The sequence below is a fragment of the Marmota monax genome, unplaced genomic scaffold (assembly GCF_021218885.2).
Source record: "Marmota monax isolate L192 unplaced genomic scaffold, Marmota_monax_Labrador192_F-V1.1 WCK01_AAM20220418_F8-fsc00005, whole genome shotgun sequence".
In the NCBI taxonomy this organism is placed as follows: domain Eukaryota; kingdom Metazoa; phylum Chordata; class Mammalia; order Rodentia; family Sciuridae; genus Marmota; species Marmota monax.
In genome coordinates, this window is record NW_026692254.1 from 5788820 (window position 1) to 5814428 (window position 25609).

The window sequence follows — 25609 nt, forward strand, 5'->3', positions numbered from 1 at the left end:
TAAAGTATATGTGTGTCTATGTGTTTATGAAGACAAGGCCGGTGGACACTAAACCTTCCGCATGTATCACATAGATCCTCCCAGGACAAACAGGAACAACAACAAAACTTGCAATTTTGTTCTCCAATATAAGGTAATAGAAGAGACTTTTGTGGTAAGGAAGTTCATAAATCCATTTACTTTTTTCTGGAAAGCACAAATACACACAAAGATACATTTGGATCCTCCCACAAATTCATGTTTAAGAATAGTATTTTTTCAAATGAGTTATATGAAAGAGATCCAAAGTAAGGAACAGAAACTTCCAGGAAATGTCCTTGCTCTGTTGTAGTCTCTTAATTGTGAACTCTTTGTAAATTGTTACAACCCTGGATGAATGATGGGAATATAACAGGTTGTAGAATTGGAGAACGCTAAATCTTTGTTCCTAATGGCAAAACATGTTTTTCTCATTTTCATCAGAATGTGTGATCCATGCCATTTGAAATCAAATTCCAAACACAATGAGCCATTAGTGTAATAGCTCATTACTAACAGCGGTCTTATAAATAATACATTCTTATCATGCACATGCAGCTCGCCGTGAAGCCAGCAAAAGGTATTTCAGGCCATCGAAGTTCCGTTGCGCCAATGCGGCTGTAGATTAGAAGGACATCTCCATGTGAACCAAGATGGATGCCAATTTTCCCTGCCGGGAGTGAGGCTGGCCGCCTCTTTCTGCACATATGGTAGATGGATTGGCTAATCAGCGTCTGCTGAGTCTTGGGCCTAAAATTACAGAGAAGCCAGACAACTGCAGCTACGCAGCCTTTGTTCACGAGTGCAAACAAGACAAACAATCACTTGTTATTTGGGAAAAAAATTAAAATGTTTATTTTGGACTTTTATTAAAGTGTCAATGGCTTTGTAAAACAGCTGTGTAAATCCAGTCTTTTACAGCAAGTAGCATTTGGGGGATCCTGTAAAGAAAAGAATATACATGGAAAATTTGATTTTTAAAAAAAATTCTTCTGGAATTTCATTATTGAGGAGAAAACAAAGAGCATCTCACATTTATTTTTCAAAAAACCCTTGAAAACAAATGGTTTTTAATTAAAGATAGATTGGGAAACAAATAGTTTAATTTGTTTTCTGTGTCATCTAAAAGATTAAACGTTATGATTAATTGATTCTCTGTTTTAGGGTGTTAAAGCATTGACCATTTTCTCTACTGGGCATTTATGAATAAACGCAGCATTTCTGGGAATAGGGAATGCTGTGGTTATTGAGCTCTACTTTCTGAATGGAATATCTCCAAAAATGAAGTCTGAATACTTGAGGGATAGGATCCAGTAAGTTCAGGTTTCTAATAAGAGCAGTCAGAGTCTAAGTGTTCAACTGGGAATTTGCTTAAAACCCACTTATTAACCCACAGGAATTATTTGTGTGAAATTTAAAGGACTATACATTCTCTCTCTCTTTGAATTTTAAATATAGAGAGGAATGAAATACAGAATTAGTAAAGGGACATAATAAGGAACTTCTTTTTAAAAAATATTTATTTTTTAGTTGTAATTGGACACAATATCTTTATTTTGTTTATTTTTATGTAGTGCTGAGGATCGAACCCAGGGCCTTGCGCGTACTAAGTGAGCGCACTACTGCTGAGCTACAACCCCAGCCCATAATAAGGAATTCCAGTCACAATCATTTCTCAATATGGAATATGATAGAATTAAAATAGTTTGTTAATTCATAATTTTTTGGTACCAATAATGGGTCAAGATCAGTTAGTTACTCCATTTCCTACCTATGCATCTCTCATCAAGGACCCAGAGTCATAGGACCATTGCAAGAACATCAAAACCCTATGTCTGTTAGGATGCTGAGCAGTGATATATTTGGAGATCAGAGCCATCTAGTGAACCCGCCTGGCCTTACTCAGGTTCACACAACTATTTCCCACCAAACCTTTCCTCAGCTTTCCTCCCATCAGACCATCCAATCAACAAATAAACAAATTTAAGAGAAATTGAAGAGTTCCTACATGATAAGGAGCTAATAATCATGAATGTTGAGGACCAATCATTTGGGCACTGGAACAATGATCCATCTTACCATGACGGGAGGAAAGTGCATAGGAAGCATAGGATTTGTAGGAGGATAAAATGATAAAGACACCAGATGGCAGAGGATTTGGGGCAGGCAGAGAGATTGGCTAAGAAAGTAAGTTCCAATAGTTCCCTCTCCAGAACTCTCTGGCAACTTCCCTAAGTTACTTATCCACCTCTAGGATTGTCTGTAGTGGTCTCTTGTTGGACGTTTCTTTGAACATGTTGTATGTACTTTACATTGTGCTGGACACTAGAGCTACTTAAGGAAGATACTCCTTTCTCTCTTAAACAACTCAAAGTGCCTGTGAAGTCCTCATCAGACCACGTGCCCAGGGCTCATGGAAGTTTCATGATGATAATCACTTGAGGTCTGATGGAGTAACCAGGTGTTTTGGATGTTCCAGGTGGAAGGTGTAGCTGTCGGGTTCATGAGTGTGTGCTCAAGAGTGAACTTGCCCCTGCTGCACGAGTGCTTCGACTTGGGGCCTTTCCACGGACTCTGTGTCCCACATCCTGATGACATTCTGGAAACACCACAAGAAATAGATGTTCAAGAAGATCAAGGTATTGTGGCTATCTCAGGGGCATCTCAAGAAATAAAATCCATGCCTTGGACATATTTGTGTTCTTTTTCTTTTAATCGTTTTTTAGTTGTAGATGGACACAATATCTTTATTTTACTTATTTGTTTTTATGTGATGCCAAGGATCGAACCCAGTGCCTCACACATGCTAGGTAAGTGCTCTACCACTGAGCTACAACCCCAGACCCCATATTTGTGTTCTTTGCTAAGTTATAAAACTATATAGGGCATTTTGCTTTTCCTTCTCCACTCCCCTTTAGGAGTAGTTTCTGTGGTTAATCACATCCTTATACAAATATCTATGGGCAGAGAAGGTCAAAAGTGCATTGGTATATTTAGATATGTTGGCCTTGCAGCTAAGAGCTCCCAAATTCAGAATGCACTGTTAAAAATAAATTTTGGTAAAATAATTGCTGGCATTTCAGGATTTTACACACATGTGCACATGGGCACACATGCTTAGCCAAAATAGAAAAAATGATTTTTTCAAATTAAGAACTCAAGAAACTGGGTATATTGTTCAGTGGTAGAGTACTTTCCTGGCTGTTCAAAGCCTTGGGTTTTATTCTCAGCATTACCAAAAACTAAAACTAAAAATAAATAAAAGGAACTCAAAAGATTTTTAAAATATTAATCCCAGCAATTAATGCTTCTGTGTTCATGTCTTTGACAAAATCTTACCTAGAATAGGTCTACTGCAAGTAGTCATTTTTAACTTGCTTAACTTGTTTCTAGTTACATGAAATAATAAAATCAACTTTGAAATATTGTCTGTGTCAGGATTTTCACCAAGTAGAATGAGGTAAGCTCAAACATCTGTGTGTTAATTTAACAAGGGCTCACCACATCCATGGGTATCTTTGCAGTGAAGTGTGTTCTTATGGCAGACACATGCAGGCAGGCAAGTGACTTTGGGTATGTTAATTCACTTCTCTAAACCTGGGTTTCTTCATTTGCAAAGTAGAGATAATAGTAATGTTTCCCACGCAAGGGAGCCTTGAAGTTTCACCCAGATAAGCCATGTAGAGTGCTTCTCAAATAAATTCAGTGCTCAGTAAATGTTGATCCTCATTGTTAGCAGAGTTAACTCTTTGTGATTGGCCTTTCACCTATTTGAATCTCTCCAGGGCAGAATCAAGGTATTTTGAATTGCTCTGCTTTCTCCTGTGTGAAAGAGTATACCAAGATTGTTCAAATACAGGAAAAGGAATACTTTGGTTTGTGGCATAGACTTGGAAATCTAGACAAAAGAAGGTGATGATTTGGCTGGTCATGTTCCCTGGATGGGAAAACCAAGTGCATGAGTGTGCATGCTCTACACACTCATCACAGAGAACTTGTGAGGCCATGGGTGGAGAAGTGCTTGCTTGTTGTACTGATGACAACAGCCTTCATAAAAAAGATTTGAGGTCATTACTGTTTTATAGTGAAGGCCAGCTTGCCCAGGCTTCTCAGACAAGAGACATCATAGGAGTGTTCTGAAGGAGCTTTTCTCCATGAGATAGTCCTAAACTCTAATTTGCCACTATCCAATGAGAAACCAAATAGGAGCCTTGTTATGGCTCAATGTTCTCTATATAAAATGGAGATAAAAATAGTATCTAACCCAAATAGGTATTGGGGGGGGGGGTTAAATATTAGAAGTTTTGTGATATGCTTAGCTCAGTGCCAAGTCCACAGTAACTCCTACAAATTTTTAAGTTGTCTTCTCCAGGCTGCTGTTATTACAAACAAGCTGAAAAGATAGAATCTCTCCCATCAAGTTCCTCTGATGCTACTGGTATTCCCTACATAGAATCAATGGAAAATTCCTGTCTTAGAAACTTAATGAGGGAGGACTCAAATTTAAACAGAATCCTTGACTTAAAATCATATGTATGTCTTTGTCTAACAAAAGCCCCCAAGTCTTACTTCTCTTTACTTCCCTCAGGATTTTTGCTTAAAATCAGTTGCTCTAGGACAGCTTGGTAAGTGAAAGAAATAGGAAAACTTTTCTTGTTATCTTCTGGACCTTGTTTATTTTTGAAAATCAGCTTTATGTTCACAGATACAAAGATGATTCTTCATGAAATTTTCACCAGGGAACTACTATTGTAGACTTCCAAATAACTCAGGGATGGATTTACAAATCATCAACAGCTCATTATATCTAAGAAAAGAGTCATCAACACATTTTGCTGCCATCTTCATATCAACAACAACAACGAATGAGGCTCCAGAGAAAATTCTAAATGTACTGTGATCTACTGTGACGTTTTTTTTCTGATGAAAGTCCCAAGTTAAAGGAAACATAATTTCCCTAAAATATGAACCAGAATTCTTGTTTCAAATGAACACACATTGTTGTGCCTTATATCTTGTATCTTGTTTAGTGCTTTTTCCATTTCAAAGGTTTTTCATATGTATATTTTCTCATTTTATCCTCAAAACTTGCTGTAGAAGAGCTAGGACAGGTAAAGTTCTGTTCATTTCACCTCTGTCCAAGCTCATCCAAGGTTTTAAAGCTCTTTATAGGCTGACCCAGAACTCAGATCCAGTCTCTTTCTGCTTCTGTTCAAGGTGACAATCTTGGTAAGGTGGCTTTTTATGTTTTTATTTTTTTGTTGCTTGGGATAGAACCCTCTGCCTCATATATTGGTACCATCTACTGCTCAGCTTGTGCTAAAGCAGTAGAATAGGTTGCCAAGAGACACAGAATATGAGACAAAGTTGATTGAGAAATGCTCAGGGGGATGTTCTAGTGGCAACATGCTGGACAGTTGCTTTGCCAGAAAGTCCAGTGGTGACAGGCTGGACAGGTGCATCTTTGCTGCATGAAGTGCACTAGAGGCATGATCTGGACAGCATTTACTTCTCCCTAGTTCTCTGATCCACACCAGTTACCACAGGGGAGGGGTTTTATAAGTTAAGCTGCAAAAACAGTGGTGTCACCAGCATTAACTTGTTTTGCTCCTTATATGACCAACATCCCAAAGAACAGCTGTCCTGGCAAACATGCAAAATAGTAGCTTTTTACAGATAACATTGACTTAATTTCCAGCACACATGAGAGAAAGCCATTGTCCTTCAAGATAGTATGTATCCGACAGAGAGTAGTATGTAGCCTAAACTTGCTCTCATTGTTCCCTTAACTTGGCTAGGTTTAGGGGAATAGAAAGATGCTTTCCAGGGCGTGGTGTCTTACTATCCTCTTTTGTTTAAGTATGATTAAGTAAGCAGCCATTCTACCACTGAGTACATACCCAGCCCAAGGTGAGTTTTTATCTTGGATGGCTATATGGTCTGCTTCACTAGATACAAGATCAGTTCTTTCCAGGTCAGTGAGTTATTTAATGAATAGTTACTTTAATGAGTTATCAGTGGACCAACCATATCCCTCAGATTATAGTGTGTATGTACACACGCATGTGCACAACTTCCTTCTGCTGGAATCTTCGCCTCTGTATGTGTGAACTTTTCCAGAACCATGGAAGACCACTTTGACCCATGGTAGAAACCAATGGGAAGTGCCAGGAAATTAACACTCCAGGAGCCGACTTTGCTTCCTTAGTCGAATCCTATTCCCTCATGGAAGCTTTCTCCAAATACTCCCAAATAAATGGCTGTACTTGAATTTTTGGATCAAGGTCTATTTTGAAGAGAACCCAGATAAGCAATACTACTGGTCAGGTCTTTTCCTATCATCTGTGAAATCATTTATGTATATTAACCACAATGGAGTGGAGTTAGGGTCCACCAGCTGTGAGAACTTGCAATTGCACACCAACCTCAACCCTTCCAAGCAGAAAGATGTCAAGACTGAACATTCTTTAGCTAAAATGGCAGCTTTCCTTTTCTAGTTCTTTACATACATTATGATTAGCCTACTGTTATTCATCATTTCAGCCTTATGTTTCCATTGAGTCTAAAAAGTTTAACTATGCACATTCAGTTTGTATTTTACCTGAGTTAAAATGCTCCCCATTTTGCATATCTTCACATATGTAAATTTTGAGTTTTATGTATTGGAACTTAGGACTATACTGGGACCAATGAGAACAAGTTCTAAGGATGCAGATTTTGTCCCAATATAGGGAAAAAGTTGTAAAAGTTTATTTTTTAATTAGTGGAGAACTTAGTTGAGAAGTAGCAAGTTCCTGGAATGTTGGAAAAATTCACAAACAGTAATACATATTAGAAAAAAAGGCTTTCTGCTTGTGTAGGAGATTGTACTAAGAGAACCCCTTAAATGTTTTGTACTAATTATTTAAATGTTAATATAATAAGAACCCCTTTTAAAATAAGAGTCTCTGGAAAAAGTATGGAACCACATCAAGATGTTCCATATGCCTGGCAGTTAATGAGTATTCTCCTTTGGTAACAATAAAAGGGCCCCAAATGATGTTTTTTTTTTGTTGTTTTTTTCCAATTGGCCACACCACTGGCCCTGTGTGGCATTTGCAAATCAAGCTGTGTCTTTTGTTATCTACATCATCACAATAATGATTTTGGAATCAGAATTGAGCTAGCAATTTTCTTGATGATGCATACAGCAAAATAGGACACAGCCTGTGTTTCCACAGCTGTATTGGCATCGCCACGTTTAATAGTTAATAAAAAAAAATAAAAACAAGCAAACAAAACAAAACTTTTGTTCCTCATGTAGGCCTGTGTGTTCTGGGCAGCACAAATCTCTTTTAAAAGACCCCTGCAAGGTTCAGACTTGTAAATCTCATTACACACCCGGGGCCCACCTTACAAAATCTCTGTAGAATTTGAAGTGCTCTTTGGCAGGGAGAAATTTAATTTTATATAACAGAATTGTGGGCTTTCAAAAGGATGATTAGAGTAACCCCTTGTAACCAAGCTATCTAGGAGGTGTTGCTTATTATACATTAAAAGGCCCTTCAAAATAATAATTTTCATAACATCCCCATGTTAAAACAGCAATGTCACCTTTAATATTATTTTAAAAATCACCTCTGTCAGGAAATATTTCTTTATGTGTTATTTAATTTCTTTTCATTGAACTTACATTTGCTTCTTACCATAGTTTGTCCCTCTTCTGTTCAGCTGGGAAACATCTGGAATCACTCTCAATGTGCCAGAGCTAAAAAATAATGACCAAATTCTTATTTATTGTGTATTAAATACTCCCAGGTCTTTTATCCTCTCATCCTAAGTTCCATTTTTTATTCCCAGTCCCCTTCTATTTTACTTTATTTTTCTCTTAGCACAGATTCCAAATATGAATGAAACACCCATTATGGAGCATGGCAATATTCCTGCCAATGTATTTGCATTATATATCTCAGGACATTTTTTGAATACTAGTCATATTCTCTAGTCATTTAACTAGTGAATCACTAGGACTTTATATTAATTTCCTATGACTGCCATAACAAAGTACTATGGATGGGATGGTTTAAAAAAACAGAAATTTATTGTCTCATAATTCTGAGGCCGGAAGTCTGGGATCAATGTGTTTCAGCAGGATTGTTTTCTTCTGAAGCCTCTTTCCTAGGGTTGCCATTGGCCAACTTGTCCCTGTCTTCACACGGGCTTCTCTCTGTAACCACCTGTGTCCAGATTTTTTATTCTTAAGAGAACTCTAGTAATATTGGATTAAGGCTCACTTCAGTGAACTCATTTTAACTTATCTCTTTAAAGATCCTACCTCCAAATAGTCTTCCTGTTCTGAAGTACCAGGGGTTCAGACTTCAACATATAGAGTTCTGGGATAGTGGGGTGGGAGGAGACAGAACACAGTTGAAGAAGCAGCTGCATAGTATCTCCCTCCCTTCCCTGGTTCCTGTGTGCTATGTTTGGGGCGGGGGGCATTTCAGTAATATTTATGTTCTTTCATAAACCGACTTTCTTCCCCTGGCTGGATACAAGCTGCAGTCACTTAGCCCTCTGTCCTTGGAATGACTCCCTTCCCCCACCACTCCATTTCTCACTGAGTGGGTTTCTCTGCTCTGGTGTGGGTTTTAGATGTCCCTTGGAAAGGAGCTCTACTCAGCCTGCAGTCCCCTAGCCACCTCACTTCCCAGGAGACAGGACAAGTTCTAGGGCCCTTTCCCATCTCTCACTTAGAGGCCACACCATGTTATTGGCACCCAATATGCCATTTTTTCCCCCACTATGATTTGAGTTTTAGCATCTCAGTTCTCCCTCCTCCCTCTGCCTTTTCTTTCCTTATGGTTTGGCAGTATGGATCTTCTGTGCCTTCTAGCTGCAAAGCTATGACAGTAATGTAGATAGTGGCAGCAATGTCTGATATACTTAATGATGCAAAGCCTAATGTATAAACTTAAATTTGTTTCTAATTCATAATTTGTATTTTATTTTTAAGTCACTCAATGTCTTTAGCATCTGAAGGTAACCAGATTGCCTTCTTCCAAAGTTTTAGCTACTCTTAGCCAACTTCAGTTTTCTAGAATTAACCATGTGAATTTAGTGCTTTGCTAGAGATGTTGATAAATAATAACTTAAAATAAATAATACCAGTCCTATGCCTAGGCTGAATTGGTTATCTTCAAGGTTGACAATCTGTCTAGAGGTTCTATAGGGCTGAGCCCTTGAGCTTGTATTATCCCAGGAAGAATATGAGCCAGACCTGAAACCCAGAGCTTGCTGCTAGGGACACAGCCCTAAAAGCCCCCTGAGTGAGCCTTATGGTTATTTAGCAAAACCTGTTGCCGATTTTCCTTCTTCATTCCAATGCTGGTTCCCAAGCCCTTTCCAGTATCTTCAAAAACAACAGCAGCAACAAATGATGGCAACCACTTAAGAACCTATTATTTTGCAGAGAGGAAGCCACTATGATCCACATTCCTATTCTCCTCTTCAGCCCTGGGAGAAACCTGTGATATGACTCAGCCTTGCTCTCCAGCAGTCAGATTCATTTCACAATGGTGGAACTACAAACGCATTTTGATATAGGGCCTGGAGGTCTTTGAAAGAAAAGTGGCTTTATTTTTATTCGTTATGATCATTATGTGCTGGGATTATTTTCTCAGTAGGCGATGTCTCTTTTGCCCATATTTATGAAGCAGGGGAGAAGGCATTTAATGAATTTCAAGAGTGTATTTGACTGTAAAACACATCTCAGCATATTCACATGTAAATAACCCTTTTATTTATTCTCTCTGGTGACCTTTTTTCTTTTGGGGGTAGATCACAGTTTGTTGTTGTTTTCCATTTCCAAATGGGAGGCTGAATGATAATAATGAAAGATTATGCAAAAAAATCCATGTTTAAAATAATGTTGATATGCCACTTGTGTTGTAGGATAATTATAGTAATTTGGCTATTACACTATATGGAAGCAGGAGTTGGTTGCTAGAAAACACAGTGATAGGGGTGATTCAAGGGATTTTCATCCCAACTGGCTGTTTGATCCCGCTGACTTTTCTCTTGAAAAATCAATTGCTTGCCACGAATACTCTGAATTTCCCCTTGATTAAATTGGCTGTTGGTGGGCTGCACCCATTGCACGGGGGTCACTGTGAGTTCTGTCTGTTTACAAAGGGTTTTTGACGACTCTTAAAATATCATGGGCCAAATTTAATCTGAGCAAAGCAACTAAGGAAGCAATTACTAAAAATCACAGTCTTTGCACATAGCAACAAACAAAGGAAAATTTATTAATTCTGATGCACAACATGAAGCTAGTTATTTTTTTACTGGGTTACAATCCTTCTCCCCACTGCATTTTGCTTGAATTTTTGGTGTTTCCAGACCTCCAAGGCCACATGGGCTTGCTCAGTGGAAAACTTGGGAGAGACACATAGAAGCATTTTTGACAACTTTTCCATTTTCCCTCAAGGTTATTAATAGACTCAGGTCTTTATGAATCAGTGACAGTAAATTTGATTTTTCTTGAAAAGCCTCATTTAGTATAATGAAGATTAAAAATTATTAGTGTGATTCTGAGTATAAGTCAATGGAAGAGTGTGGTTTAACATTTGTGAGGCCCTGGTTTCAATCCACAGCACAAAAAAAAAAAAAAGAAAGAAATCATTAGCATACAGTTGTAGAAATGGGTGTGTATTTGTGTGTGTGTGTGAGAGAATATATATATCCAATTCTGTGTGGAAAAAGACTCCAAACTTTTTTATTGAATGCTGATTTAAATCTATACAAAATAGCTTGGAGTAAAGAGAAAAATAAGCAAATCACACACACACACACACACACAGAATAAGTGTGTGTGTGTGTGTGTGTGTGAGAGAGAGAGAGAGAGAGAGAGAGAGAGAGAGAGAGAGAGAGATGGAAGTAGTGCTCTTTTTATTTATTTATTTATTTTCTTGATACTGAGGATTGAATCCAGTGACACTCTAGTCCTTTCTATTTTTCATTTTGAGACAGGGTCTCTCTAAGATGCTGGACCCAGTTCTATACATTTTAAAAAGTGTATAGACCCTTAATTAAATGGAATGTTAATTTAATTTAATTATATATTGTTTAGTTAAATAGAAACAGCCTTAAATTTGCAAACAAGATGAATGTACTTTTTTTGAAAGTAAGTAAGCTAGCAATATGATACTAGGTCACCTTTGAATACTTCAGTGTATACTTCCTACACAGGGGGACATAATCCTTTACAACCTCCACCAAAATCAGGGCATTAACATGAATAAATTAATCAATGTCAATAGATTAATCCACTGATTAGACTATAACTCATCTAATTTTACCTCTGAAAATTTTTGCATTGTCTCCCACATGAGCTTTTGGGGGATACCTCATGTCTAAACGATAACAGTCTTACTATCTTTAAGTTTGGAATGGTTCTTTAGTCTTTCCTTGGCTTTTAAGATCTGGATACTTTTGAGGATTGTAGACCCATAAATTTTGGAGAGCATACTTTACTTTATGTTCATGATGATTTCCATGTTGTGTAGGGGGCACTTTGAGTTCTCATTTCATCTTATCTGGGATGACACATTTTTAGTCTGTTCCATTACTGATGATGTGTGTCACTTTGATCACTTGATTAAAGTGATTCTTTTAGGTAAAAACTTAAAATTATTTCTGCTATTCTCATCTGTGCAGAGATCTATAATAATTTTTGTATTTCCTGTGGTTCTGGTAATCAAACCAAGGGTCTTGTACATGGTAGGCAAGTATTCTACTCTATCCCAGCCCAGTTTCTTTATTCCTGATCTTTACATTGTCTCTGCTTCTATGAATTTGACTGTTTTAGACACCTTCATAAATGGATCATGCATTATTTGTCTGTGACCACCTTATTTCACTTAGCACAATATCCTCAAGTTTCCTTAATGTTCTCACATATTGCAGGATTTCCTTCTTTTTAAGGCTGAATAACATTCCTTTGTATGTATGTAGTATATTTTATTTATCCATTAAAGATATCCTAGTTATCTTTTTTATTATTAGGTTTTAGTTTAATTGCATTGAAGACAGAGAATCTACTCTGTGTGGTTTAATCTTTAACTGTCATTCTTTATTAATCTTACCAGTGGTATATAAATTTAATTGGTATTTTCTTTCCATTATATTTTGTTACTATGTAAATAATTCATTGCCATAATAATGCTTCAAACAACCAAACTACAAACTAAAGTGGAATATCACAAAGAACTTGTATGGTTCTTTTTGTCTGGGGTCAGTTAGGCAGCTCTGCTGATTTTGGCTGAGTCTTCTCACATGTCCTAGGTTGGTTGGGTATCAGCTGATCTCGGCTACCCTCTTCTCTGCTCCATATTCCTCTAATCCCTTAGCAAGCTATATTGGGCATGTTTCATGGTGATGGTAGAAGCGCAAGAGAACAATTAGAAACATGAAAGACCTCTTCAGATCGAGCTTTGTATCAATACGTGTCATGTGTCCTGAGCAGGTTATATGGCTGAGCCCAGAATCAGAGTACAGGATGCTACATGGTAAAGGATCTGAATACAAAGAATGTAAAGAATTCATATCATCATTACAACCCATGTTCACATACACAAAAAAAATGTTGCTGATGATTTTTGTCTTGATCTTCCTCCTAACCTGAGGAGACAACTCAAATTTAGCATTAGTTATCTTGTTGTTGGAAAAATAACAGTGGTTATCTGTTTTCCTGAAGGAGGCTCAAACTGTAGTCTCATCTCAAGTCAATAATCTAAGAATTACTAATGCTTTGAGCTCAAGTTTATCATACTGTAAAACCTAAAGTTTGTGCTACATCTTAGATGGGAGGAATTTAATTGAAAAATGTAAAACAAACCCTTGTCCTCTTTTATGAGGCTGCCTAAAATTTTTCTTGGTATTATTATGGACTTTATTACCACTCTCTTGCTGGTGTTTTTTTTTCAGTCATTAGGAAAATTCTGAGTTCATTCCATATTCCAGACTTTAGGAGCCTTGTCTATATGGTAAGTGTAGTACCATCCACTGGCCAAATAAACATGCAGGATAAACAAATCTACAGGGGGATAACTCCTCCTAAGGATAAAAAATTGTGATAGAAACAATAGCAGAATTACAACTAGATCATTTTGGGAACATTAATCAGCACAGACTTCATAGAGAAGAAAAACTTTTTTGAGTTAAAACTCAGGAACAACTTGAGCTGTCTTATGTTTTGGATATGAGCTATCCCCACAAGCTCATGTGTGAGACAATGCAAGGATTTTTCAGGGGTGAAATGATAGATTATGAGACTTGTAACCTAATCAGTGGATTAATCCACTGAAGGATTAACTGGGTGGTAACTATAAGCAGGGAGGGTGTAGCTGGAGAAGTAGATCACTGCGGATGTGCCTTTGGGATTTATATTTTGTCCCTGGTGAGCAGAGTTCTCTCTGCTTCCTGATTGCCACGTACTGAGCAGCTTTCTTCCCCTACACCCTCTACCATGATGCTCTACCCCACCCAAAGCAATGATGTCAGCCATCTATGGACCAAGATCTCTGAAACTGTGAGCCCCAAATAAACTTTTCCTGTTCTAAAATTGTTATTGTCCATTCTTTTGGTCACAGTGATGCAAAAGCTGACTAAAACAAGCTGTCTGAGTGAGGAAATTGAAACATTTTCTTTCAGTTTATTGAAAGAAAAAAGCATGCAGAATAAGGGGGTGTTTGAGACCATGCTTATTGGAGAAAAGTACAAATTCAGAGTTGCTGGAGCATCAAGAGAGACAGTGGCAGGAGACAAAGTAGGACAGGAGAGGGAGGACAGGAGATTTAGGCCTTGCACCACCTCTCAATAGGCCATTCAATTATAAACCCATCAACAGGTTAATGAGATAAAAGCCCCGCTTCTGAATATTGCTTCAATACATGAGGGATATTCCAAATATAAACTATAACAATAATTAAACTTTCTTAGAATTTTTTGTTGCATTAGCCATATAGGAAACTGTCTTCCTTTAAAAAATATAAATAAGATAATGCAGATAAATTCCTTTTGCTCAACTTTCAATTGTGTTTCCTCCTGCACTCTTTAGATATAGCTATTGTAACTTTAGTATGTTAGTGTTTAGTATTTTCCCATATCTCTTTTTCATATGCTCATATGGGGTTCATATTTTCATAGAAAAGCGGTTTATAAAAAACATAAATGGTCCACAAGGGACCATTTTAATGTTTTAAAATTTGCTTTTTCACTCAACTTTTGGAGATCTAGTAATGTTGATATGCATAGGTCCAGAACCTTCCTTTTACTTTCTGGATGGCATTCTGCTCTATGGAATGTGCCACATTGGTCTTTGAAAGATATTTAGGTTGTTTGTGTTGTTTTGTTATTGTAAACAATACCCATAAATGTCCTTGTACATATCTCTCTGGACCCCTTTCCAAGTTTCTGTGAGGCTATATTCCTAGAATTGTTCTTGCTGGACTTGGAGATACATGTCACCAAACATGGTGGTACCAATACTTACTATTGTCAGTTTTAAACTGGCCAATTTGATAGGTCTGAAAGAAGATAGCATTGTTTTAACTTTATTTCTGCAAATCCTTTTGAGAATGAACACTTTTCATATGCTTATTGGCCACTCGTATTTTCAGTCTGTTCTCTTGTATTTTCAGTCTGTTCTCTTGTATTTTCAGTGTGTTCTCTTCCTTTGTCTGTTTTTTCTGTTTCCTAGAATTTGATCATTGGCATATTATAGGTGTTGCAAATATTTTCTCCACATATCTACTTATTTTTTAAAAAATTGTAAAGGGTTTCTTCCAACAGAACTTTGGTGTGCTAAATATGTCATTATTATTCTTTTTTGACTTCTGCCTTCCACATTTCTAAGGAAAGCTTTTCCACCCACAAGGTTATGAACTATTCCCCTATATTTTCTCCTAGTAATTTCAAAGTGGTTTTTTAATCCTTCAAGTTGTAATCTATCTGCAAATGATTTATGTGTCTAGTATGAAATAGAGGTGGAAATTTATTTTTTCTCATGTTCTTACCCAACACTATTAATTGTATAGTTCATTCTTTTCTTCATGAATTTTAAATGCCACTGTTAACATTTATCAACATTTCATAACTATCTGGCTCTATTTTTTTATTCCATTTTGTTCTATTTCTACCGCAATAGGTCACTGTTTTAATAACCAGTCTTCATATGCCATAATATTTAGTAGAAATTTTGTCCCACTCATTTTTATCTTTCTTAAAATTTTGTTTACTGACTATTCCTCCGTAGTTGCTCTTTTAGGATCAGTTTATTTCATTGCATAAAAAAATACTTGGAATTTTTGATGATTCTCTAAAATAAATGTGAAACCATATATATATAATTTATTCCTAACACTTCAAAATATATTATTTTGTATTCCTTATATATTAGTCCTATTAGATAAAGAATAGTGTAGAGCCACAGTTTAGTGGATCCTAAGTCTGGACAATTCATGGCCCTCTGTAAGGATCATAATGCAAAATTATGAATGTGACATTGAATGTGTGGGAGGTACCTGAGCCAGGTATTTGAATTTCTAGCTTGACTAACTTTGTGGTACATAAACTTCAGATAAACAGTCTCACTTAGAGAGAAAGCCCCAGAAAACTGTGCCTCCACTCCTACTAGAAATCATTGGTTTATAACTTCTAAGCTACTCAAATAACAATTAAACTTGTAGCTCAGTGGTGTTTTCTGTTGTGTGTTATATAATACCACTGCCTTGACTTTTCCCTGGGATAGCATGTCACATTTGAAGACCTCAGGGTGCATTATGAACATTAACTAATTAAACTTCACAAAACCCAAGAGAGGTTGCAGAGAGAGATTTAGCATCACCTCGCCCAGTTCTGAAATGCAGGCACCTCTGGGGACAAGGGTGGCAGCTGCCTAATAATAAACTGCAACACTTCACGACAGTTTAGTCAAGACAATTAGTCATTGTAGTTGGTAATTGTCTCTTGAGCACTAGGCTGTCAAATAGTTAAGTCATCAGGATCATCAGTTCACTGCCAATGGAATCCATTCTTTAAGATGTTTTTACTTTTTAGTGATTTTATCCTAATTAGAAAAGAAATGTGTTTACAGTGTGGGTCTACATTTCTTTTACTTGTGCTTTTTGTAGTTCTTCAGATTTAAAACTTAAAGGAGGAAGGAAGTATCTCTCTCTCTCTCTCTCTCTCTCTCTCTCTCTCTCTCTCTTTTGTGAGGGGGGTTGTGGGGAATCCTGAGGATTGGATTCAGGAGCACTTGACCACTGAACCACATCCCCAGCCCTATTTTGTATTTTATTTAGAGACAGGGTCTCAGTGAGTTGTTTAGCACCTCACTGTTGCTAAGGCTGACTTTGAACTTGCAATCCACCTGTCTCAGCCTCCAGAACAGCTGGGATTACAGGTGTGCACCACCACACCTAGAGAAGTATCTGTTTTTTTTTTTTTTGCAAAGGTACCACTTTAAAATAAAGAGTTATTGATATGAGTGGGTTTTTTTTTTTTCATTCAAAAAGTTTGCAACTAAGGAAAACTAATTGATGGTAAAAGTTTGAATAGTTGTATTGATTTGTCAGGGAGAAGGGAAGCTTCTGCATGCTGTAAATCCTTCATTCACTTGTGTGGTTGTTACACAAGAGTGATATACATAGGAACTTACTGAACAGAACATATTTCTGTATGCATTTGCTCACAACAATAAAGGAAATCTATTTCAATCCCCTATATCTTTGTAAGAAATAGGTAAGAAACATTTGTGATACAGTAATTTGGGTTGAGAAGTGTCTGTAGGGGCTGTTGCCTTGGTGGGCATTGCAAGAAAACCAAGGAAGCAGAGTGGACACTGAGCTGCCTCTGGTCTTGCAGTGTCTGATGGGTGGTTAAAAACACACAGAAGCAGAACATCCAAGAAATATGGGATAACATTAAGAGACCAAACTTAAGAGTCATTGGGATACAGGAAGGTACAGAACTCCAAACCAAAGGAATGAGCAATCTATTCAATGAAATAATACGAGAAAACTTCCCAGACTTGAAGAATGAGACAGAATCCCAAATCCTAGAAGCCTACAGGACGCCGAATGTGCAAAATCATAAGAGATCCACACCTAGACACATTATAATGAAGATGCCCAACATACAGAATAAGGAGAGAATTTTAAAAGCTACAAGAGAAAGGAAGCAGATTACATTTAGGGGTAAGCCAATCAGGATAACAGCTGATCTTTCAACACAGACTCTGAAAGCTAGAAGATCCTGGAATAACATATTTCAAACACTGAAAGAAAATGGGTTCCAACCAAGAATTGTGTATCCAGCGAAATTAAGCTTCAGGATGGAAGATGAAATTAAAACCTTCCACGATAAACAAAAGTTAAAAGAATTTGCAGCTAGAAAACCATCTCTTCAAAACATCCTCAGCAAAACATTATAGGAAGAGGAAATGGAAAATAACAATGAAAACCAACAGTGGGAGGTAGGACAGTAAAGGGGGGGGAAATAATCAAAGAGGAAAACAAACCATGTTTAGTAACATAAATAAACAAATATGGCTGGAAGAACAACCCATATCTCAATAATAACCCTAAATGTTAATGGCTTAAACTCACCAATTAAGAGACACAGGCTTGTAGAATGGATCACAAAACAATACCCAACAATATGCTGCCTACAGGAGACGCATTTGATAGGAAAAGACATACATAGGCTGAAGGTGAAAGGTTGGGAAAAATCATATCACTCATATGGACTTTGGAAACAAGCAGGAGTGTCCATACTCATATCAAATAAAATAGATTTCAAGCCAAAGTTAATCAAAAGGGATAAAGAGGGACACTACATACTGCTTAAGGGAACCATACACCAACAAGACATAACAATCATAAATATATATGCCCCAAACAATGGTGCAGCTATGTTCATCAAACAAACTCTTCTCAAGTTCAAGAGTCTAATAGACCACCATACAATAATCATGGGAGACTTCAACACACCTCTCTCGCCACTGGACAGATCTTCCAAACAAAAGCTGAATAAGGAAACTATAGAACTCAATAACACAATTAATAACCTAGACTTAATTGACATATATAGAATATACCACCCAACATCAAGCAGTTACACTTTTTTCTCAACAGCACATGGATCCTTCTCAAAAATAGATCATATATTATGTCACAGGGCAACTCTTAGACAATATAAAGGAGTAGAGATAATACCATGCATCTTATCTGATCATAATGGAATGAAACTGAAAATCAACAATAAAAGAAGGAAGGAAAAAGCATACATCACTTGGAGAATGAACAATAGGTTACTGAATGATCAATGGGTTATAGAAGACATCAAGGAGGAAATTAAAAAATTCTTAGAGATAAATGAAAACACAGACACAACATATCGGAATCTATGGGACACATTGAAAGCAGTTCTAAGAGGAAAATTCATTGCTTGGAGCTCATTCCTTAAAAAAAGAAAAAACCAACAAATAAATGATCTCATACTTCATCTCAAAATCCTAGAACAAGAAGAGCAAAACAACAGCAAAAGAAGTAGAAGGCAAGAAATAATGAAAATCAGAGCTGAAATTAATGAAATCGAAACAAAAGAAACAATTGAAAAAATTGACAAAACTAAAAGTTGGTTCTTTGAAAAAATAAACAAAATCGACAGACCCTTAGCCATGCTGCCGAAGAGAAGAAGAGAGAGAACTCAAATTACTAGCATATGGGATGAAAAAGGCAATATCACAACAGACACTTCAGAAATACAGAAGATAATCAAAAATTATTTTGAATCCTTATACTCCAATAAATTAGAAGATAGTGAAGGCATCGAAAAATTTCTTAAGTCATATGATCTGCCCAGATTGAGTCAGGAGGATATAGACAACCTAAACAGACCAATATCAATTGAGGAAATAGAAGAAACCATCAAAAGACTACCAACTAAGAAAAGCCCAGGACCGGATGGGTATACAGCAGAGTTTTACAAAACCTTTAAAGAGGAACTAATACCAATACTTTTCAAGCTACTTCAGGAAATAGAAAAAGAGGGAGAACTTCCAAATTCATTCTACGAGGCCAACATCACCCTGATACCTAAACCAGAGAAAGACACTTCAAAGAAAGAAAACTACAGACCAATATCTCTAATGAACCTAGATGCAAAAATCCTCAATAAAATTCTGGCGAATCGGATACAAAAACATATCAAAAAAATTGTGCACCATGATCAAGTAGGATTCATCCCTGGGATGCAAGGCTGGTTCAATATACGGAAATCAATAAATGTTATTCACCACATCAATAGACTTAAAAATAAGAACCATATGATCTTCTCGATAGATGCGGAAAAAGCATTCGACAAAGTACAGCATCCCTTTATGTTCAAAACTCTAGAAAAACTAGGGATAACAGGAACATACCTCAATATTGTAAAAGCAATTTATGCTAAGCCTCAGGCTAGCATCATTCTGAATGGAGAAAAATTGAAGGCATTCCCTCTAAAATCTGGAACAAGACAGGGATGCCCTCTCTCTCCACTTCTGTTCAACATAGTTCTCGAAACACTGGCCAGAGCAATTAGACAGACGAAAGAAATTAAAGGCATCAAAATAGGAAAAGAAGAACTTAAATTATCACTATTTGCAGGTGACATGATTCTATACCTAGCAGACCCAAAAGGGTCTACAAAGAAACTATTAGAGCTAATAAATGAATTCAGCAAAGTGGCAGGATATAAAATCAACACGCATAAATCAAAGGCATTCCTGTATATCAGCGACAAATCCTCTGAAATGGAAATGAGGACAACCACTCCATTCACAATATCTTCAAAAAAAATAAAATACTTGGGAATCAACCTAACAAAAGAGGTAAAGGACTTATACAATGAAAACTACAGAACCCTAAAGAGAGAAATAGAAGAAGATCTTAGAAGATGGAAAAATATACCCTGTTCATGGATAGGCAGAACTAACATCATCAAAATGGCGATATTACCAAAAGTTCTCTATAGGTTTAATGCAATGCCAATCAAAATCCCAACAGCATTTCTTGTAGAAATAGAGAAAGCAATCATGAAATTCATATGGAAAAATAAAAGACCCAGAATAGCAAAAACAATGCTAATCAGGAAGTGTGAATCAGGCGGTATAGCGATACCAGACTTCAAACTATACTACAGAGCAATAGTAACAAAAATAGCATGGTACTGGTACCAAAACAGGAGGGTGGACCAATGGTACAGAATAGAGGACACAGAAACCAATCCACAAAACTACAACTATCTTATATTTGATAAAGGGGCTAAAAGCATGCAATGGAGGAAGGATAGCATCTTCAACAAATGGTGCTGGGAAAACTGGAAATCCATATGCAACAAAATGAAACTGAATCCCTTTCTCTCGCCATGCACAAAAGTTAATTCAAAATGGATCAAGGAGCTTGATATCAAATCAGAGACACACCGTCTGATAGAAGAAAAAGTTGGCTACGATCTACATACGGTGGGGTCGGGCTCCAAATTCCTCAATAGGACACCCATAGCACAAAAGTTAATAACTAGAATCAACAAATGGGACTTACTCAAACTAAAAAGTTTTTTCTCAGCAAAAGAAACAATAAGAGAGGTAAATAGGGAGCCTACATCCTGGGAACAAATCTTTACTCCTCACACTTCAGATAGAGCCCTAATATCCAGAGTATACAAAGAACTCAAAAAATTAGACAATAAGATAACAAACAACCCAATCAACAAATGGGCCAAGGACCTGAACAGACACTTCTCAGAGGAGGACATACAGTCAATCAACAAGTACATGAAAAAATGCTCACCATCTCTAGCAGTCAGAGAAATGCAAATCAAAACCACCCTAAGATACCATCTCACTCCAGTAAGATTGGCAGCCATTATGAAGTCAAACAACAACAAGTGCTGGCGAGGATGTGGGGAAAAGGGTACACTTGTACATTGCTGGTGGGACTGCAAATTGGTGCAGCCAATTTGGAAAGCAGTATGGAGATTTCTTGGAAAGCTGGGAATGGAGCCACCATTTGACCCAGCTATTCCCCTTCTCGGTCTATTCCCTAAAGACCTAAAAAGAGCATGCTACAGGGACACTGCTACATCGATGTTCATAGCAGCACAATTCACAATAGCAAGACTGTGGAACCAACCTAGATGCCCTTCAATAGACGAATGGATAAAAATGTGGCATTTATACACAATGGAGTATTACTCTGCATTAAAAAATGACAAAATCATAGAATTTGCAGGGAAATGGATGGCATTAGAGCAGATTATGCTAAGTGAAGCTAGCCAATCCCTAAAAAACAAATGCCAAATGTCTTCTTTGATATAAGGAGAGTAACTAAGAACAGAGTAGGGACGAAGAGCAGGAGAAGAAGATTAACATTAAACAGGGATGAGAGGTGGGAGGGAAAGGGAGAGAGAAGGGAAATTGCATGGAAATGGAAGGAGACCCTCAGGGTTATACAAAATTACATACAAGAGGAAGTGAGGGGATAGGGAAAAATAATACAAGGGGAGAAATGAATGACAGTAGAGGGGGTAGAGAGAGAAGAGGGGATGGGAGGGGAGGGGAGGGGAGGGGGGATAGTAGAGGATAGGAAAGGCAGCAGAACACAACAGACACTAGTATGGCAATATTTAAATCAATGGATGTGTAACTGATGTGATTCTGCAATCTGTATATGGGGTAAAAATGGGAGTTCATAACCCACTTGAATCAAAGTGTGAAATATGATATATCAAGAAATTTGTAATGTTTTTAACAACCAACAATAAAAAATTTAAAAAATAAATAAATAAATAAAAAAGAAAAACACACAGAGAAGCCGCAGTGTCTCTGGAAGCCTCTAGAGGGTTCAGGTCCTCTGGTGCATCTGCTAGAGCATCCTGGGACTGCTCTTAGATAAGGCCCAAAGGCTGAGAGCAGAGTCATGGTTAAGAATCCCCTAGCAGAGTAGCCCTGGGTGAGACAAAAGGAGTGCAAGCATTCCTATGATGATGATGTCTCCCAAATTGTTCCCCTGCAGTCACAGAAAATGGAAAGGGGAGCACTTTTTATAGAAAATGGGAATTTTTTGCTCATTGTAATTTTTAATGAAGATTAAATATTCTGATTGTTGATGTTTCAGACATATTAAAATAATGACATTCAGCTCAATTCTTGCAAGATAGAAAAGTGAATTTCATGGCCACTGGTAGACCCCAACTTCACAGTATTTCCAAACAAAGACAAAGCAGCTCTTGTGTTAATCCTTGGCAGTCTATTAGCACTGATGTTGCTGATTGTGGCCTTTTCCACCTTCTGTCTTAAGATCCTTTTAAATTCTGTCATAATCAGTTGTTTGTAAACTTCAAGGGGGATACCAGCAAAGGATCTCATTGTCCAGTGACTGGCAAATATTAGGGCCTCCTGTGTACCCCGCTCAAGCCAAGACCATCATGCATAACAGTTCATCTTCATAGCTCTCCTTGGGAAGGATCAGAGAAGTTGAGGAGGAACTTTTCCTGAACCTCTGTGTCACAGTCAGGATTGAAGTGGGCTTGAAAGAACCTGTTATTTTCAACTCTAGTTGCTGCCTTCTGAAATTTAAGTTTTCAGATAATCATAGTTTAAAATACATGATCATGCTGCCCAATTTCCTGTGGTTTCATAGATATTTATCATCTATTTTCTGTTCTTATTCTATTCTTTCTCTCAAAGATGCTGAGTTCATGAGTAACAGGCTAGGAGTCCAGAGAATTTCTGAGGATCCAGAGAAATCTCTATATATAGAGGCCATGGAGAACATCCAGGTAAGGGAGACCATTTTCCCATTTCTGGGGCCTAGAGATGGGCCTGGGGCTACTTGTGGCATTGGGAGAATCTCTGGTGCTGGGGTCATTAGCCAAAAATTATAGCACATGGTACAGAAAGGCCCTACTAGCTAAGGCTGAAGAAACCACACACATTTATAGTGGGCAAATCAAAGCTTCACTGATATAGTGCAGAACACATGTCAGAACAAGATTTTAATCATTCCCCACCTTCATTCCTACCCATTCCCTGCCTTCAGGAGGAGGAGGCAAATAAAGTTGTTATTGGAAGCTCACTAGGAAATCTGGACTTTCTAAAGAGACTCACACACTTTCTGCATATTCAAATATGGCAGCATGTTTCTTCCTGTTCTGATTGGGCCTTATAAACTACAGAAACATCTGCCACAGCTCCCTGGATAGTTGCCAGGTTTACTGCTCTTGCCTGGTTTCAGGAGTAACCCTTCTTGGTCCCTCCCCTCCTGCTATATCTGCATGACTTTAATAGAGCTCTGTGTGTGCTGCTCCCACTTATCATGACCTAATAAGGGAGATAACCCATACCTAGGGCCTGAGTGTGGTATACAGGAGGCCTCAAGATTTGGTGGGAGGACCCCGGAATTCATCCATCTTTCCATCTCTGCTAACCTCTGACAGCTAATGACTTCATATAATTAAAAACAATCACATTTTCTGGGTTCTGGGTCCTGTATGGGTTCAGTGTATGTCCCTTATATTCTTAGGAACAAGGCCACTCAGGTCCCTTCCTGAGTCTTAGCACTACATCGCCTGGATTGTCCTCTCTGATTTTCATGTTGACCTTATGGAAAAATACATGCTGATCTCCCAAACTACAAACAAACTCAACCTGTAGCTGGTTGGGTGTCGTATTTCAAATACTGATTTATTTTCTGCACGGAGATCAGAGGCCCACACAAGTGCTGAGGGTACCACTAAGACCAGCCTGAAACTGGTTGTAGTATGATGGGAATAGAAGAGGGGAGACATCCCAGAAGAGGGGGCTAAGAGGGGAGCAGAACCCTTTAAAGATTATATGGCATGGGTGATTTTATTTTTCAGGTTTTTTTATTTGCATGGATGATTGAAGGAAATGAACCTACTAATGGAATTTAAAGCAAGGAAGGGAGGGGGGTACATAGAACTTGTACTTCTAGCCAAGATGGAGTAACAGAGGCTGAATTTATTATCCTGCCTAAAACAACCAAAAATGGATAGTTTATAAAACAACAGTTTTCAAAATACTGCTCCCACTGTAACAAAGAACAGTGATGCCTGAGTGTGGTGAAAAATAAGTCAAGTGAATCCCATGATCGCCCCAGCTTACTGCCTTGAGAGAATTTCCAGGCCATCTCACAGGATAGGAGAAATAATCAAACTTCCTGAAATGAAGAGACAGAAGTATAAGTTCATGGAGACTAAATTCACTGAAGTGTGAAAGAGTAGCAGAGAGGAGAGAGATACAGAGAGAGCATACCATCTATCAGCAAGCATCACTTTTGAATATTCAGCTGGGTAACAGTCAGAGGAGTACTACTAATGAAGAAACTACTAAATCAGATTGAGGAAAGAAACTTCCCAAAGGATTAGAGTTAATAGTACTCAGTGCTACTACAAGGCTGGGAACAGTTCCTGTCTTTACGAGCCAGATTGGAAAACCTTATGATTCATAAGGCACTGGGAAAATGCACAGAAGCATATTGCCTCAGTAATGGGGAATAAAGCACTGATCCAGTCCTGTGCAATATATCTTTAGAACAAGAACTAAAAGGATGAGACTCTCCATATAACTTAGTTAACTGAGTCCCAGACAAAATTCAAGAACATTATCCTGCACCCAACTAAGCGAAATTCACAGTGTTCAGAATCCAATAAAAAATACTATGCACTCAAAAAAAGGAAAAAGAAACTGGGAATATATGGTGCATAAAGTGGAGATAAATTCATCAATTGAAACTGCCCAGATCTGAAACAGATGTTAGAATTAGTGGACAAAACCAAAAAGACAGTAATTATAACTTTATTTCATACTGCCAAAGGTTAAAGAGAGACATATAAGAGATAAAAATTCTCCAGATCAAACTTCTAGAAATAAAACCACAAAGTATAATTTGAAAAATACACCTGAAGAAATAAAATTAGACATTGTAGAGGAAAAGGTTAGTGAACTTGAGAGAGAAGTTTTTTTGTTTGTTTGTTTGTTTGTTTTTTGTTTTGTTTTGAAAGATCAGTGTATCTGAGATTTGGCACAACTTTGAGGACTTAATATTTGTGAAATTGCAATCTATAAAGAAGAGAGAAGTTGAGGTAGGAAAAATATTTGAAAAAACAATGAACTTAAAATCCCTAAATTTGATGGAAAACAAAACAACTCATAGATACAAGAAGTTCCAGAAACAACAAGCACCAGAAACACAAAATTATACCAGAGCCAACCTTGATCAAATAATGAAATGCCAGTGATAAAGAGAAAATCTTAAAAGCATCAGGGGTTGGGCATGAAGGAACAAGTTTGGAACAGAGGGACAAAGGTAAGAATGACAACAGAGTTCTTGTTGAGAACAATGCAAGGAGACAGTGGAGTCTTCTTTTCCTTCTCCTCTGTATATCAATGCGCGGGATCAAACCAAGGGAATTGCATATGCTGGGCACATGCTCTACCACTGAGTTACACTCCTAGCCCTGAAGTCACAACTTAAAATCAACT

At 37.5% G+C, this 25609-nt stretch overlaps 1 protein-coding gene across 3 annotated transcripts in view; it reads left to right on the forward strand.

Annotated features, from left to right (window-relative positions):
- Positions 1-25609, forward strand: part of Cfap61 (cilia and flagella associated protein 61) — a 273395-nt gene that overhangs the window by 48414 nt on the left and 199372 nt on the right. For all 3 annotated transcript variants that reach the window (XM_046434983.2, XM_046434992.2, XM_058576462.1), the window contains 2 exons: positions 2498-2657; positions 22793-22884. In XM_046434983.2, coding sequence (XP_046290939.1) covers positions 2498-2657; positions 22793-22884 — 252 coding nt within the window. The remainder of the gene's footprint in view (positions 1-2497; positions 2658-22792; positions 22885-25609) is intronic.